Below are 17,715 nucleotides of genomic sequence, written 5' to 3' on the forward strand. Positions count from 1 at the left end.
TGTCTGATTTTGGGTCCTGTGCTGTCAGTGGGGTCAGGGTTCGTCTGGAGCAGACCAGGGAAGGGGCTGTGGGAAGCAGAGGCCCTGATGTCAGGAACAGCTGGAGAAAAGGGAGTTCACAGCTCGTGGAGGACGTGAGAGGCCTTGGATCACCGGCTTCTGGACCCTGAGAAGCCACCAGGAAGCGGAGGGTCAGAGGGCAGAGCCCGGGCCAGCAGGTACAAGGCACAAAGGGAGGGAGAAGCGAACACACCCTAGGGGGAATTCTGTTACCAGCCCTGGTGGGAGGTGAGGGCCCCATTGCTGGAGACATGCAAGTGGGGCTTGTGTGACCCCTGCTGGTTGGGGCAGGAGTTGAACCGAATGACCTGTAACCCTCCCCCACCTCCTACTTGCACTGAGAGGCCTGGGCCTTTTGTTTGCAGCTGGTACAGAGTACTCCCTTGGTCCCAGTGCCTCCCCAGGGAGCAGCTGGTCTCAGCCCTGTGAGGTAGGTACCGCATCCCAGGCACACACTGCTCTCCTTGGCCCAGCCCTGGCTGCCCAGGGGACTCTAGAGGGGACTCCAACTGTGGTAGCCGTCTCCTCCCCACCCCTGCACCGGGAGCCACAGTAGGTTTCTAGGGGAGTCCCTGAGGTTCTCTTGATAAGGCTCAGAGCACCTTTCTGTCTGTTACCTCATTTGCTTTTCACTCTTGAGAGGGTGGCCAGGTGAGGCCAGGACCCCTGGCTGTCACCCCAGCTGTGCTGTTGTCACCGTGTGACTTTGGTGGTGGTGGTGGGGGTTGCCAGCCCTCCCAAGCCTCTGGATAAATGCAGATTCCCCACGAGGAGCAGGTGCAGGATTTCTCCCTGGAGGCTTTGGAGAGGGGAGAAAAGCTAAGGCGTGGCTGCCAAGTCCCCAGAGGTCTTGTTGACTGTAGGAGGAGCACCTGAGAAGGGTGAGTCATGGGGAAGGTGGCTGAGTCATAGCCCCCAGGGACAGCTGGTGGGGTGGGGCCCCTGACTATCAGATTCACAGGTGACCTGCTCCAGGAGGCTGGGAGATCCGGTTCATAGCACAGCGCAGGCCTCAGTTTCTCTATCTGTAAGACGGGTGCATTTGTCTTCCCAGCCCCAGTTAGATGGTTGCCGTGAGACCCCAACGAGCTCGTAGATGCAGAAGGGCTTAGTGGGCTGAGAAACAGGAAGGCGCCTACCAGGGGGCATCCCCAGCTCCCAGGAACAGAAGTGGATGTCTAATAGCAGTCGTGCAAAGACTGGAAAACTCCCCTCTGGCTTATGACGTCACTCCGGGTTGCCGAAAGGAGAAGGGGTGGTGGGTACACAGTATGTCCTTGTCTCCGGAGGCTCAGCTGGCTTTTAGGTGGTGGCCCGAGCCGGCCATGGTTGGAGCTGTTCCTCTTTCCCAGAGGGCCTTTGGTGGTCTCCAGGCGCTTGTCCTCAGGCTTGCTGGGCCCAGACAGGGGACTTGTCCCACATCCGCTGCTGTGGAGAGCGCTGCTGGCCTCCTAGGAGGGGCTGTGGGCCGAGTCTGGGTTCCAGTAGCCTCTGTTTGTCAGCAAACAGGGTTAGGCTCTGTGGATGCTTTCCGTAACAGTGACACAGGGACCTGGTCATCTGCTTGCCCCACTTCTGCAGGCCAGGCAGGGCGAGGCTGAGTGCCCATCTGCCCGGAGGTTGCCTGTGTATCCCCTTCACTCCACTGCCCCCTGCAGTGAGCCTGCCTCACACCACAGCCATGACCTTGGGTTCCACTGGGGAGGCACCGGTGATCAGATCGGGGCTGTTGCCCTGGGCACCCACTCCCAGAAACTCCCTCCTCTTTGCTCTGCTCTGTTTGGTTTATTTCCTACCCACCCTGACCTTAATCTGGGCTTGGTTTTGATTTCTAAAATGTTTACTTTTCATTTTATCTGGAAGACAGAGAGACAGAGAGGGGAAAACAGGGAGCTGGTTCACCCCCGACATAACCACAACAGCTGGGGATGGGCCAGGCTGAAGACAAGAGCCTGGGACTCCATCTGGGTCTCCCATATGAGTGACAGGACTTGAGCTATTATCTGTTGCCTCCCAGAGTGTGCATGCGCAGGCAGCTGGGATTGGAAGCCAAGCTGGGACTTGAACCCAAGCACTTTCGATATAGCATGAAGGTGTCCCAAGCGGAGTCTGAACCCTTATGCCAAATGCCTTCCCCAGGGCTCTGTGTTTCTTCTTCAGATATTCACCAGGATTCTGACAGTCTTCCTGTCTTGAGTGACAGATATAGGTTCATTCATTCATTCGGCAGATCCATTGTCAAGTGCCCTCAACTGGGCACTGGAGAATCGGCAAAGAGCAGGACTTTCCCCATTCCTCATGGGTTGTGTGCTCTGACAGCTGGTCATCATACACGGCACACGTAATCCTGCCTTCGGTTAGGGAGGAAACCATGAGCGATGGGAGCGTGTGGGATTAGGTGGGGGCGGGGCTCTTGCAGGGACCTAAAGCAGCAGGCAGCTGGGTGAGCAGGAAGGGGAGGGCCTGGGCACAGCCCTGGGCCAGGACAGTGTGGGGAGCCGGTGAAGGGCTGAGAGGAGGCAGGGAGGCCAGCGGGTGGGGACCAGGGACAACTAGGGCGGACAGGTCAGTGAGTGGATTTTGTGCCTGGCCACTGGGAGCATGGGAAGTCTCTGGGCCTAGGAGAGATGTGCAGCGTCCCTGAAGGGCCACCCCAGGGAGCCCCGAGGGTGCAGTTTTTGGTTCTTCCACACTGCGGTGTCCTGGTGCTGTGCTTTCCTGCAAGGCGTGGCTTGGGCACTTTCCCAGGCTTCTCTCGCTCTGTGCATTGCTTCATTTTCCCTGCGGCCCCTTGCTGGGCTTCTGCACCGGCTAGGGCAGGTGGGGCAGATGCTGCCCCGCCCACGCAGGTGGTGGCCTGGGGACCCGGGAGGGCTTCTGCTCCCAGTGAGAAAGGGGCGTTGGGCGCTCCAGGCGAGTGGGCCTCGTGTGCAAAAGCTTGGCCACACGGAGCAGCCTGCTGTGCCTGGAGCCGAGAGGACAGAGGATGGGACAGAGGCAGGCAGTGGCAGAACACGGCAGGGAGAGCAGGGTTGGGAAAGGCTTTGAGTGCCGGGTCTCCATTCTCTGGGAGCCTCGGAGCCACGGACGGGTCTTGAGCTGAGGAGCACCCTGACCGATGGGATTTCGGAGCAACCAGTTGGTGCCAGGCGGAGGGGTCGACTCTGGAAGTGGTTGGAGAATCATGCTTGACAGTGAAGCCTTGTCACCTGACCCCCACCCAAACCTCCCGCAGCCACACACCCACAGCAAAATCCTCTGTGCTCCTTTCTGTCCTGTGGCCGTGTTCAGTAACTCCCCTGTTGGCAGGTCAGCCTGAGCTGGAGTCAGGACTGCATCTCTGTAGCCCCGGGGCGTGGCTCAAGGCTGTGCCCAGAGGCCGGCAGGGCTGAGCCTGAAGCAACACCCTGGCCTTGACTTTCTGCGTGCCCCTCCACAAACCTTGTGACACCCGTCTGCCTCAGTTTTCTTGTCTGTGAAATGGGGGTAATAGTAGGGTTGTTGAGGATTCAATGATGGGGAAGTAAAGTCCTCAGGGTGTACAATGGTCGGTAGATTTTATTTGAAAGGCAGAGTTACAGAGAGGCAGAGAGAGAAAGAGAGAGAGAGAGAGAGAGAGAGAGAGGTCTTCCATCCGCTGGTTCACTTCCCAAATGGCCACAACAGCTGGAGCTGCACAGATCCCAAGCCAGGAGCTTCTTCCAGGTCTCTCATGCAGGTGCAGGGGCCCAAGGACTTGGGTCATCCTCTATTGCTTTCCCAGGCCACAGCAGAGAGCTGGATTGGAAGTGGAGTACCTAGGACTCAAACCGACGCCCATATGTGATGCCGGCACTGTAATGGCGGCTTTACCCGCTATGCCACAGCGCCGGCCCCAGGGCGTCCTTCTCCTGGGCCATAAATCTGAAATCAGGACTAGAAACCCCAGCAGCCCCAAAGGAGGCCTCAGTGGGATGCCGAGGAGCCTGGAAGTGGCGTTACCACTGGTGCCTGGCACAGGGGTGGGGCACGGAGGGCTACACAGGGTCTTGTTTTTCTTGTTATCCCTGGCACCAGCACAAGGCTGGTACAACATGCTGGGCTGGGCTCCTGAAAATACTGAACAAACAACAGCAACAGAATCGCAAAGAGATCACAGGCCTTAGGCGTCACCCACCAGCACCTTCGTTTTATGGCCTAGGGATCCGGGGTCCAGGGAGGATCAATCAAATGCTGATAATTTAAAAAAAATCCCAAGCTGCCCAGGGAAAGAGTGACATTGGGGTGGGCATTAGGGGACACAGGTCTCACCTAGGCAACCCAGAGTCACCCTGGCTAGACGGGCCCCAAGGGCATTGTGTCTAACCTTCCCAGCTTCTGTTTGGGGAAACCGAGGCTCAGAAGGAAGCAGTAGCTCACCCAGAGGTGGGGAGCAGAAAAGGGGCCAGGGGGCCTGCCCCCATAAATCAGCAGTAGGTGGGCGGGGCTCCTCCCCCCAGGCCCTCTGCCTCCTGCCTGAGAAGTGAAGGGCATGACTGCTTTGCTGGGGGAGGTCTGCTCTGTGACCGTGGACTCGGGGCTGGCGCAGCTGTTTCAGACCGGCCATGTGGTCCTGTTTATGGGCTGATATGATTAGGGTGGCGTCCTGCCTTCCTGCTGCCCAGCCCAGCAGCGGTGGAGGAAGAAGCCCCCCAGAGTGCTGGCGCCTGGGTGAGTTTCGAGGGAACCGAGAAAGGCCTCGGGCCAAGGGCCTGTCCATCCCAGCCACCAGCGGGGCCTCTGCAGAAAGGAAGCGCTGAGCCCTGTGCTTAATAATCGCCCCCGCCTCAGATCCACCCAGGGCTCCCAGGCAGCCAGGCCCCTCCCACCCCAACACAGCCACTGTCTCAGGTCCATCCACGCCTCCCCCAGCCAGGACTGTCCCTGTGCCGGCCTCACAGCGGGGCCTTTGCTCCTGCTGTCCCCTCGGCCTGGCTTGCCATTCCGTGAGACAGATCTCTGTTCGCCGTTCCTTTCTGCTCAAATGCACCTGCTGTGGGCCTCCATTAGGCCAGGGTACTCCCTGCTCTGCCCCTCACTGCCCACAGCCACCTAGCCGTTCCCCGTGTTCCTGGGTGTGTGCCCGCCAGGGCAGGCATAAGGTGGAAAAAGAAAGAAAGAGGACAAATGTGTGATGGCACCTTGCTGGGGACAGGACCTCCCCCCCCCCGCCACCTGTCTGATGAGATCTACCTGCATGCCACTCGATGTGGCAGGTGTTTTTTAACGGTGTATGGGAGTGACAGCTCCTAGAGTCAGATAGTCCTGGATTCAAACCCTGCTCTACTTCCTAACTGGGGGAAACCCCTCTGAGCCTCAGTGTCCTCATCTTTAAAATGGGATGATGCCAGCCACAGGTTCTGGGGAGAATTCAACAAGACGGTGCTTACGAAGTACTTGTATCATGTTGCCCTGTCCAGAATGAGCTTCTGTGTGCAGCAGGAGGAGGGGCCTGAGCTCAGAGCAAGCACACTCTCAGTGTCCAGGCCACTCCCCACCCCCCACCCCCCACGACGGTGGCAAGAGGAGAGACCAGACCAGGTCCTGGGAATCCTGGCCTCCGGCTCTGCCCTGTATTCCTGTGCCCTCCCTCTCTCGGTCTCTTGGGCCTCTTCTGTTCCCCAGATCAGGGGAAGCTTTGTTTGGGGATTGTTTTTCCTAAGAAGGTTCCTCTGTGGAGCCACTGGATGACTCAGAGCCCTGAGTCATGGGAGGCTGAGGGCCTGGGAGGGTTGGGAAGGGGGAGGCGGGGGGGGGGGGAGGGGAGGAAAGGGGCCCCAGTTCCAGCCCTGACTCTTCCACTGCTTGATCAACGACGTCTGGAGCAGCCCCTCTCCTGCCTGGCCCCCGTTTCCTGCCAAGGAGGATATTGGGCTCGGGTGGGTGGTTCCCCGTGGTGGCAGAGCCACAGAGTCTGGGTTTGCAGGGCCCCACCCCAGTCTTACGGGGCGTGGAGGCTGGGGCGTGGGGCCTGGGAATCAATACCTTTCCTGTGCTCCCCAGGTCAGACTGCTGCACACCTGGTCTGCAGAGGCGTGAGGCGTGTGGGAGCCACTCGCTGGTGTCCACCGGCCCAAGGGACTCTGGGCTGGGCCTCCCAGGGGTGGCTCAGCCTCTGCGGGAGCACTTGCACTGCTGGGGGAGTGGATGGGAGGGGCGTGCCACTTCAAGTACATTTACATATAATTTGCATATTTTCATTGCACCAAGGACTTCTAGTCAATTAACAGACATATGTGAGCATCGCTAGGGTCCTGCTCGCTGGTGCCTGCTTGCTCCTTGCTGCCTTGTGGCCGACCACCCTCTGCTTTGTGCTTCTTTGAACGCCCAGGCTGTGTTCAGCTCCCTGCTCCACCCATCCTGCCCCTGCAACCCCATGCCAATCTTTGTCCCTCTCTGAGCGGGAGAGATCATTATACCTTCCTCGTAGGTGATTGTTTGAGTTTCACGAATGTACACAGAGTCCCTGCTGGTCCCCGGCAGCAGGGGACGTGGGAGCCTGGCACACGGTGCCCGGGACACAGGGCAGCCAGCCAGGCACAGTTGTAATAGTTCCAGCTAACATTTTAATGCTGTGCCAGACATCAGGCTAAAGCCCCTGAAGTGTATGGTCTGTTGTTGAAGCTCCCGACAGCCCTGTTGGATGTTACTATGATTCCATTTTACAGCTGAAGAAACTGAGACACTGAGACAGGAAGGAACCTTTACAGGGTCGTATAGGAGGACTGGGCATTGGCCCCAGAGCCTGCCCTCCTTAACCTTTTCTTGTGTGGTCTTGAAGAAGTTTACGGAAAATACGTATTCTGAAAAAAACTACATGTGGGTTTTGCACCAAGGCAAACTCACTTTTCAATTCCGTCTTCTTCAGGCTTTTTGAAGCCCCTCACCCTGCATTGTCCCCTACCTCCCTCCTCATGAATCACAGAGCAAGGGACACAGTTCACAGACCCAGGACAGGGCTTAGGGCTGATGCTTTCAAGGGATAGGACCTGGTCTGATGGACAGGGGCTTGGCAAGAGTTGTGCACACACTGGGCAAGGTACAGGGAACACAGGGCCTGGTGTGTGGCGCAGTCCCATGGTCTAAGTGACCCTGGCCTGGCCTGCAGAGCGTGGGACGAGAGATTTGGCCGTCGCACTGGCTGCCGGGCCCGAGAGATTCTTCCCTGTGGACTTCCTCACAAGCCCAGCCAGCGGCTGCCAGAGCCAGTTCTGTCCTCCCCACACACGCCTGCTTGTGTTTTTCCCCTCTTCCTCCCTGTCTCTTCAGATGCCAAAGAGTGGGAGTGCCCCTGAGGACCGGTGGCTCCCTGGGTACCCCGCCATCCCACCAAGTCAGACGGGGTTAAGGCGTGGGGCCAAGTCCATGGCTCGGGAAAGACTGCTCTCAGAGCCAGCCAGCCAGCACCTGCGGGGGCTGGAGCCCGGTAATTTTCCTCTAAGCTGGCCTTGCAGGGCAGCATCTAGGGCTTAGGAGGGGGAGTGAGCGCCCGCCTGGCTGTGGAGGCTGGGGAAGCCGATTGCTAACAGCTGCCGAGCAGTGGGGGTGACGGTGCAACAGAGGGGCCGTGGATTGCAGACGAACGTCTCTTGAGCCCTGCCGGCACCTGGCACTCTCCACCTTCTCCTGACACATCTACGCAAGAGCCCAGGTGCCCTGATGGGGAGACCAAGACTCTGAGAGGCCAGGCGCTTGCTCGCCTGGAGAGGCAGCGCCAAGGCTGGCCCCCAGCGCTCCTGGAGGCAGGAAACTGAAATCAGAAGAAGCAGGATTGGAGGGTGCAGACCATGTTGCGGGAGTTGTGAGCCATCAGGGTTCAAGGGGACACCTTTGTGTCAGATCAGGGAGGGCCGAGCATGGGAGTCCTGGCTTCTTTCCGTCTGCCCTGGGAGCCATGGAAGGACCCTGCACCAGGGATGATGCCGTCTCTAGGGCTAATGGGCTGTGTGTAGAAAGAGCTTAAGGTGGCAAGGAAGCAGGTGTGGTGATTCCAGGGAACAGGTGAGGGTGGCATGGGGAGCGAGGCTGAGGTGAGTGTAAGGTGTGGATGGGCTGGATTGAGCCTCTCTGTTCTGGTCTCAGCCTTATGCATTGTCATGGCGGGGTGACCTGGGGTGGGTCCTGCCTCCAAGGGTATCTCAGAGGGATCTCAGCTCTCAGGGGGACAGGCACCTGGAGGAAGATCCTGGTGATTGGGCAGGTGCCTGGATGGAGATGAGGCAGGAAGCAGGCCCTGGGTTGTATGTGCTGGATCTTGTTGCAATCTCCCAGCTGCTTCTGATCATTCTCTGAGCTGGGGAAGGAAGAAGAGCATTCCAGCGCTGTGCCTCCATTCAGGTTAAAGGGCCGAGCGCACTTTTGGGAAAGCCAGTCAGAGGGGAGGGTGCTTGGCACGGTAGTTACGATGCTGCTTGGGATGCCCACACCCCATGCTGGAGTGCCTGGGGTTGAGTACCAGCTCTGCTTCTGAATTCAGCTTCCTGTGGCACATACCCTGGGAGGTAAAAGGTGATGGCTTGAGTAATTGAGTCCGTGCCACCTATGCGGGAGACGCGGATGGAGTTCCCAGCGCCTGGAGTTGAGATGGCCCAGCCCTGGCTGCTGTGGGCATTTGGGAGCTGAATCAGTAGATGGACTATTGATATTCTCTCTCTCTGTCTCTCTCTCTCTCCCCTTCTTTCTCTCTGTGTTGTGTGTGTGTGTGCATTTGTGTCTGCCTTTTAAATAACAAATAATTTTAAACAACCTATCAGAATTAAAATTAGTAGCAATAAAAATATCTGAATCTGATAATTCTATTGTAGTTAAAAATTCAAGATAAATTCTAAGGTCTCTAAATATGTTGTATTATTTGGGAGTTTTCTTTTCCTTTTTAAATGTTGCTGTGTATATTTAAGGAACACAACATGCTGTTATGAGATACATATAGATAATAAACAGTATTTCTGTAGTGAAGCAAATTAACATATTCATCATCTCACATGGCTACCCCCCCCCTTTATGGTTTTCATGGCCAGAGTGGCTAAAATGTAAATTAGCAGTCCCCTAAATACAGGACAGCCTAATTAGCTGTAAGTGGTCCTCACACCGGACACTAGAACTCAAGGTTTCTTTATGCTGCTTAGTACCCTCTGCCCTACATCTGCCCGCTGGAGTTTTTCTGGAACCAGGTTTTACTGGGAACAGGTTCTGGCAAGCCTGGGAGAGACCCGGCGTGAGGAAGCTGACGCTCAGAGAGGTTGAGCCTTGTGCCTCACGTCACCCAGCCTGTGATTGGAAGGCCTGGCATCCTGAGCCCTCCTTCTTTTGGGTGGGGCAGAGAGGAGGGGGAGTTATGGTAAGGAGCAAGGCTGGCCCTTGGTAGGGGGCTTGGGGCCCTCTCCTGAGGCGCTTTCCACCCCTGGCACAGCCTCTACCCCAGGTCTCCGGGCTTGGCTGTAACCCCCCAGCTCTCCCTTGCTTTGGATGTGAAGACAGAGGTCGAGGTCAAGGGCGGGTGCTGGGGCCGGGGGTTATATGTGCATAAGAGCTGGGCTCATGCTGAGGGTTTCACCTTTGGATGCTATGGTTACACCTGCTGTGTGCCAAACACAGTGTTAGAAGCTCCTTCAACCAAAGGCATGGTAGGAGTTGTCAGCTTACTCTACAGAGAGGGCAACTGCGTCTGCAGAAGGAGCCACTGCTCCAAGTTCACGGGCGGTGTGGATTTGGGCTCTGTCCCGATTCATCCCTGGACATTGCCATGTATTGCCTTGGTCAGAAGGTTACCTCCCTTTGCCTTCTGGGTCGCTCTTGGTATCTCAAGTTCAGGGGGATTCAGCACACGCTCCTGGATTCTGCTGTCTCTGCCCCTTCCCTGCACTTGTGCCCCTGGTGTCCTTCTTGGGGGAGTTCTGCCTACAGGATGCAAACTGGCATCCAGAGCCCGGGCTCACGCTTCCTGCCAGCACAGAGGGCAGCGTGGCTGTGGTTGGCTGTGAGAGGCCAGGGGACCGAGAAGGGCTATGTGGGCGCCTGCAGTAGGAGAGACGTGGCACCATCTTCGGATGGCCTGCAGCGTTGTTCCCATTGGGATGATGATTGGCCTGGCAGCTTCCACCATCCCGAGTGGAACCCAGCTTTGTCCTGGCCCAGCCCTGGCTATTGTGGGCGTTCGGGGAGCGACCCCGTGGATGTGAGATCTCTGTATGTCTCCCTGCCTTTCAAATAAATGAACCGAATAAAACTTCAACACAAGAAAGAAACTGGGCCAGACCTGAGTGCTGCGTGGCACAGAGTGTGGGGCGCTGTGGTCTCTGTTCACACGGGGGTCGCCGCCTGGGGGTCCTCCCAGCAGGTGCCTGATCCCCAGGCAGGGAGGACAGGACCTTGGCCAGATGCACAAACTGTTGACCTTTTGCCATGTCTTTCAGCATCGTTGAGTCAGAGAGCCTGAGGAGTCCTAGAGATGGGCAAGTCCACGGTCACCTGGGTCCTTTTGGCTGGACTAACTCTGGGCAGCTCATCATCTCTCAGGATGCCGGGAGGGAAACTAGCATTTCCCCCCAATTATTTTATTGTGCAAACTACACTTAGCATAAAATATACCACCCTAAGCTCCTTCTTAAAGAATATATGTACTTGAAAGGCAGAGAGGAGAGAGAGAGAGAGAGAGATCTATTTCCCATTCACTGGTCCACTGTCCAAATGCTTGCATGCAACACCTGGGCCGAGTTGAAGCTAGGAATCTGGAACTCAATCCAGGTCTCCCGTGTGGGTAGCAGGAACCCACCCACTTGAGCCATTTGGTGCTGCCTCCCAGGGTGTGCATTAGTAGGAAGCTGGAGTGGGGATCCGGAGCCAGAAGTGTAACCCAGGCACCCTAATGTGGGACGTGGGCACCTTTAACCGCTGGGCCCTGAATCTGCCGATAATGGCAGCGGCTTCCTTTATACGTGCTTACCTGTGCGAAGCACTGAGCCCCAGACACCTTTTCCCTTATTAAATCCTCACAGCGGTCCCCAGGTGGGGACGCTGGGGCTCCGAGAGCTCAAGGGACTTGCTCAGAGTCCCACAGCAAGGAAGTAGTAGTGACTTCTGGTGGGAGCCCCGCCCACGCCATCCCCCACAAGGTTGCTCCCTTTGCTCTTCTTTCCCCTCCTGGGGGACAGCCTTCCCTGGGGAGCAGGAAGCCGCCTTGGGGGCTCCTCCCGCCACTTCTGAGACCGCTGTGTCCCCGCAGTCACCGTGTGTGCAGTCACAGTGTGTGCAGCCAGGACTCTCTGTCCTGTGCTCACTGTGTTGGGCCTGGGCTCCCCCAGGTGTGGGTTGCAGGCTGCTGGAGGACAGGGGATGTTTATAGCTCTGTGCAGCGCCAGCCACTGGCCTCCAAGCTTCCGAGGGCCAGCTTCCTTCCCCAGGAAGGGTGGACAGACTGCTCAAATGACCCTGGCAAGAGGAGCCCCAGGCTCACATCATGGCTAAGTCTGGCTGCTTCCAGGGCATGGGGTCAGGAAGTGGTAGGGCCAGGCCATTTCCAAATGTCCTGTCCTGGCTCTCAGCACGAGGTGGGGTTGGCTCCGGAAGCTGGGGAGAAGCCAGTGGCTTCAGGCCCTGGGATTATTGGCCTCCTGGAAGTGACTGGAGCCAAGCCCCACTGGCCATCTCCCAGACAGCTGTCCACACCCGGAATGGCCTGGCCAAGGCAGGGCCCCAGCTGGCTCTGACAGGGAGCTCTGGCATGTCGTGGAGACCCAGGCTTTGGCTATGGCACAGTTATGGAGAGAGCAGAGTTCTGGATCTGCTGTGCCAGCCACTAGTGCTGTGGCTCTGACAAGCCCTGCCCTTGTTCTTGGCGCCATTGTCTGTAAAGGACAGGACAGACGGGTGACCACTGCTGGTAAAATGTCCTGCTCTGTGCAGTGCACTCCACAAACTCATTCCTATCCCCGCAGTGGTCCTACAGCTGGGCACCCCATCTCTATTTATGGAAGAGTGATCTGAGGTTCAGAGAGGGACAGTAACTTGCTCCAGGTCACACAGCACCATGCTGGACATAAGCCTCTACACAAAGAAACCAGGAAGGAAGACAGCAACTTTGTGAGTGAGATCCTGGCCTCCTCGCTGCTCCCTGGACGAGGAACCATGCTTTTCCTTTCATCGATGTGGAAACAGGCCTTAGTCACAGGAGCTAAGTTGCCAGATTCCCAAAGCTGTGTTCCTTCAAGTCCACAGAGCTTGTCCAGGTCCTGTCCAGTTTGATGTGGGTTTCATAACTGGCTTCCCTGTTTTCCATCCCAAATCCCAGGCCACAGGGGCGGGCGTTCCCGGGAGATCCCAGGGAACAGCGAAGAGCTGAGAAGCCAGCAAGCGCTGAGAGGCGCAGAGGGGCAGTGCCGGGCGGGGAAGAGAACAGGACAGTGGCTTCCCGGCCCGGCCCACGCCTTTGTGCCTTGTGGCTGTGGGCAGAGGTGAGCCTGAGGCCAGCTCCTCTGGGCTTCGGCTGCTGTCCTGCGAGGCCCACAGGGATGCAGAGACCACCTGCCATCACAGAGGGCAGGAGACTGGGCCTGTGTGGGGTCCTGGCTCCAACTAGGGGGAGGGAGGAGTTGGCTAGGGTGCCATGGGCTCTCAGGCCCCATCCTGTTGTAGACGCCGAGAAGCCGCCTACTGTGTGCACTGCTCTGGGCAGGGCGCGGGGAGGCTGTCAATGGTCCATGGACCTCCGAGGGACTCAAACGACCTCCTGTAGCCAGTTGGTGGTGAGCTGCATTGTTCTCACCCAAAGCCACTGTGCCAGGGACGGGTGTTTGGCACAGTGGTTAGGATGGATCCCATGGCTGAATGCCTGCATTCCAGTCCTGGAGCTGCTCCTAATTCCAGCTGCCTGGGAGGGGCAGGTCATGGCTCAAGTAGTTGAGTCCCTGCCACCCACATGGGAGATCCAGACGGACTTGCCGGCTCTCAGCTTTGTCCTGGCCCAGCCCTGGCTATTGTGGGCGTTCGGGGAGCGACCCCGTGGATGTGAGATCTCTGTATGTCTCCCTGCCTTTCAAATAAATGAACAGAATAAAACTTCAACACAAGAAAGAAACTGGGCCAGACCTGAGTGCTGCGTGGCACAGAGTGTGGGGCGCTGTGGTCTCTGTTCACACGGGGGTCGCCGCCTGGGGGTCCTCCCAGCAGGTGTCTGAGAGGCGTGGTGGCACAGCTGCCCTGGAGACCCCTGGCTGCCGGCTGAGCTGGGGTGTGACTGGTTTAGCAGCTGCAGGGTTGGTGGTGCCGGGACAGACCTTGTGCTCTGCAGCCCACCGACTTGTGTCTAAGTCTCTGCAATGCTGAGTGACCCTGAGCAAGTGACTGACCCTCTCCAAGTCACAGTTCCCCCTGCTGGGCCTGGACGTGAGGGTGCAGGTCACGGGTCCTGGGCAGTCTGAGAAGGGCTTGTGGAGGTGACCTAGTCCAATGCCCCCATTTTCTGAATGAGAACCCTGAGGCTCAGGGACGCTCATCGCACAGCCAGGATCCGGGGATGCTTTGGGCCAGGAATGAGGCTTGGAGTCAGGGCACTGTGGCCTGGCCTGTCTTTTGCATTTGGAAATGCTGAGGCCTGGAGAGGGGCAGGGACTTGACCAATGTCTCCCAAGAAGTCAGCGGCAGGGCCAGCCCTGCCTGCGGGCCTTTTCCTCCCCACTGAGGGGTCTTTTCTCTTGCATTTGATTTCCCCCAGTCCCCTGGACATATTCCTCCTCTTCCAGGCAGAGTACAGAGTCAGACAGTGTTGCTCCTGTCTAAGTCTCCAAAGCGGATGCCCTGTAACCGGGCACTTCTGGGCTCTGGGCTCTGGGTTCACCAGCCCTCCAGTGCCAAGGGCCCAGGCTTCAGAGCTGCGGGGCAGGCAAGGTGCAGGGCCTTTGCAATCATTAACCTGTGGCCAGTGACCCTGGACTGGTGGTCAGTCACCCCTGGGGCCAAGGCCACGCCGCAGCAGCCCTCTATTAATCACCAACTGAGCAGGCTGGGGCCGCACGGCCCGGAAGCGGCTGCTCAGCTGGGCCTGCTGCTGGCCGGGGGTCACTCTGCGGGGCAAGGAGAACCAGGAAACGGCTTGCTACTTGTTTGGATTTTCCAGACTGTCTAATGAGCAGGTGTCACCTTAAGTCTAGTTTAAAACATTGTTTCTGGGTTGATGTTAAATAAATTAAAAAAAAAAACCCTATTGGATATGTATTTGTAAACAGTTTCAAACCCTACAATTCTGTGTGTATCCGTGTGTGTTTTGGAGAGGCAGAGAGAGCCAACGAGAACACTCCCTTTACTGATTCACTCAAATGCTCTCAATAGACAGTACTGGGCTGGGCCAAATCTGGGAGCCAGAAACTCAATACGAATCTCTTATGTGGGTGGCAGGAACCCAGTTATGTGAGCCGTCACTGCTGATGCCTCCCAGGGTCTGCATAGACAGCCAGAGTCAGGAGCCAGAGCTGGGCATCAGCACCCAGAAACTCCGACGTGGGACTCGGGTATCTAAAGTCGCTTCTTAACTGCTACGCTAAACGCTCACCCTGTGGTTGGGTGTTTTTTTTTATTTCCCTCTTAATTTTAAGCACATACGCTGAGATATAATTTTACACACCATAACAATTCCCCCAGTGTTAAGTATACAGTTCTGTAATCAATAGTAGATTGAGTCAGTTGTGTAATCATTACCCCAGTCCACTGCTAGGACATTTCCATCACCCTAAACATTTCCTAGTGCCGATTACAGAGCTCTTACAAAGCCGGGCAGCTATGGCAGTGACTAAAATCCTCCCCCACGTTCCTTCACAGCACAACACCTTAATAGTTCGGCGTTCACATTCTTTGACTTTGTAAGGGCGTATGCAGAAATGCATGTCTCTTGCAAAGGAGGAGAGGAGCCAGACTCTAGTCTCTGCTGTGCCGTTTGCTTCTTGCACCTGGAGATCGCTCCCTGCTGATTGAGTGCCTACTGTGTGCCCGGCACAGTCTGGTCCAGCTCATTCTTTTTTCACAACTGCATAGTGATCCATTGTGTGGCGACTCCATAATGTATTTAACCAGGACGTTTGGGTTCCTTCCAGTTGTCTTCAGACAATGATCCAGTGAACACCCTTACACGTACAGTTTTGTGTTCGCCGTTGAGTCATTCTGTAGGAAATGGAACTGTTGTTGCTTTGTGTGCTTTGACTTTGGAGCGTCAGCTCGCTCTGCAGGGACGTGAAGCAGCCACTCGGTGCCATCGAGAGCTATGGGGTTTCTAATCATGCTGCAGATGGCAGTGGGGGAGGAGGAGCTGTCTGGATTTAAGCACGGTGGCACCCAGGGGTGTACTGTTCCAGGACTCAGAGCCCCGAGAGCTCAACCCTCCCTTGGGGGCTCCCTCGTCCCCTGGGATGGCACTCAGATTCTGCAAGACTCTGCGGTGTAGACACAGCTGCCACCCTGGGCGGCCTCACCTCCTCTCTGTCGTGCACCGGACCCCTCCTGCTCCCTGGACGGGGCCTCTTTGCCTGCCTTTTGCCCACGCTGTTCCCTCCACAAAGACACCCTTGCTGTTCAGTCTCTGTTCTTCCTGCCCTTCAAGGCCCAGGTCACGGGTCGCTTTCTCCACTCAGCTCTCTTAAAATCCCCGCAGCCCGGATTGTCTTCTCGCTGTGTGTTCCCTTAGCGTTTTCCTACCCTGCGTGTTGGTGGGAGGCAGCTGTGGTGGGAGGAGGCCAACTCCAGCCTGATTAGTAGGAAGCTGGGCTCCAGGAGGAGCCGGGGTGGGTGACCGGGCTGTGTGTGCGGTGCAGGGAGAGGAGCTCCCACCAGCCTCGCAGCCAGGCCATCCAGGCCGATTTAATCCTTGGTCCCCATTTATGCGCATTTAGTAGACGAGACCTGCAGAAAGAAAGAAACTTAGGTACAGCGGAGGTGGGTACCCATCCCAGGTCTCCAACCGTCTCTTTCTGTTTCCTGTCACCGCACCAGGTTGCAGGAGGGAGGGGACTATTTGGAATGCAAAGAACACTTAGATTGGGAGCAGGTGGGTCTGGCCGAGGGGTGGGGAGTGGGATGGGGGGAACTGGGAAATACACCAAGGGGAGCCGGAAGGGTGCTTCTCCTAAGCCAGTGTGCCTCTAGTATGAGTGTGTGTGTGTGTGTGTGTGTGTGTGTGTGTCCTAACCCAGTGACCATGCCTCCAGTGGTGTGTATGTGTGTCCTAACCCAGTGACCATGCCTCTAGCGGTGAGGGGAAGGGGAGAAGAGACACAATCCTGGCTTCCCCAGGAGGGCTCCGTAGAGGGTGCCTAAAATGGATAAAACCCTTCTAGAAGCATGAGGGCCTGTTATCTGGACACGAGAAGGCGAGCCCTGCCTGCTTAGGAGGCAGATGGGGAGGCCGGTGCCCCTGGGGAGGGGCAGCGTTGTACAAAGTTGGGACCTTATGTTTTGCTCAGAAGAAAAAAACAAAAATGTTTCAACGTTTATTTAAAAAAACAAAAATGTTTTTGAAAAGCAGGAAAGAAAGGCCACCTTGAGTAAAGTAGAACCAGCAATCCCAGGGCTTCAGAGTCTGGCCCGCCCCTCTCTGAGCCCTGCCTGCCTCTCCTGGCACGGCTGCCCCAGCTGGTGGCCCTGGCAGGCTGCCCGGGACTGGTTCTACCCAGCCCCAGACCCAGTCACATTGTGACAGCACTGCTTGTAAGCAAGTTGCTTACCCACTGCACTCTCAGTCTGCCCCTCTATGAAATGGGCTGTCAGCAGCACACACTCTGTAAAGGATGTCCTGGTGTGTCGGTTTGCTATGTGTTCCTTCGATGTCAGCTTTCTGCTGGAAATACCAGGAGCAGAGCAGGAAGAGGGCTTGCTGAGGTCACTCGGGAGAAAAAGACTGAGCTGTGCTCCCCACAATTCCTTGGTGTGCCCATTTAGCATGCACTTAGTTAGCATCTGCTGTATGCCAAGCTCTGTGCTAAGTTTCCGCCCCGCAGCTGGGGTGCAGGGGCGGCCGCGCCCAGTCGGGTCGGATTCAGTGGGAACCCAGATGTCTCCAAGATCCCTGACAGATCCCCGCCCCGGGGGCCCGCTGGGGGCCCAGCCCTGCCCTGCGCCCTCCCTGCGCCCTCCCTGCGGGGCGGTCCGGGCTTGGGCGGGATGGGCGGGCGGCTACTTAAGGGCTGCGATCCCGGGGCCGGGGCTGCGGGTCCTCTGCTGTCGCCGCCGCCATGGCTCCGCACCGCTCCGCGCGCGCGCTGCTCGGCGCGCTGGTCCTGGCGCTGTGCGCCCTGTCGCCGCCGGCCCTCGCGGCCACCGCATCGCAGAGGGTGGCTCCGGCACGGACGCCCCAGGCGCGGGTGAGTGCCCCGGGGGGCCCGGGGCTCCCGGAGTAACTCTCTATTGTAAGTTCTTGCAGATACAGCGCTAGGAAAAGGGGAGTAATTCAGGTCTAGAATGGAAAAACTGTTTTGTTGCTTTGTAAGTATCTCTTGCTGCTCCAGGGCTCGGCGGAGGGCGGGAGCCTGGGGGCCCTGGCTGCGTCCCTACGCGAAGGCTAACCTCACCTTGGCCGGAATTCTCCTCCCTCCCACCTTCTGATTTCTTACCCATCTCTGCCACCTGATTTCTCCTTTCCTTGCCTAAGGTCTCCTTCCC

At 57.3% G+C, this 17,715-nt stretch overlaps 1 protein-coding gene across 6 annotated transcripts in view; it reads left to right on the plus strand.

The window, feature by feature from the left end:
- The window catches only part of GSN (gelsolin), a 57,700-nt gene that overhangs the window by 14,520 nt on the left and 25,465 nt on the right, over window positions 1-17,715 (plus strand). For 2 of the 6 annotated variants that reach the window (XM_070056233.2, XM_070056254.2), the window contains exon 2: window positions 17,468-17,538. The exons of 1 other annotated variant lie outside the window; for it this stretch is intronic. In XM_070056233.2, coding sequence (XP_069912334.1) covers window positions 17,515-17,538 — 24 coding nt within the window. In that variant the 5' untranslated portion in view covers window positions 17,468-17,514. Of the gene's footprint in view, window positions 1-16,055; window positions 16,106-17,258; window positions 17,418-17,467; window positions 17,539-17,715 lie in introns of those variants that run through there. 3 more of the 6 variants (XM_089301781.1, XM_070056239.2, XM_002720499.6) reach the window with 3 other exon arrangements.

Source organism: Oryctolagus cuniculus, chromosome 1 (assembly GCF_051225735.1).
Source record: "Oryctolagus cuniculus isolate XC-2025 breed Fujian yellow rabbit chromosome 1, ASM5122573v1, whole genome shotgun sequence".
NCBI classification, from domain to species: domain Eukaryota; kingdom Metazoa; phylum Chordata; class Mammalia; order Lagomorpha; family Leporidae; genus Oryctolagus; species Oryctolagus cuniculus.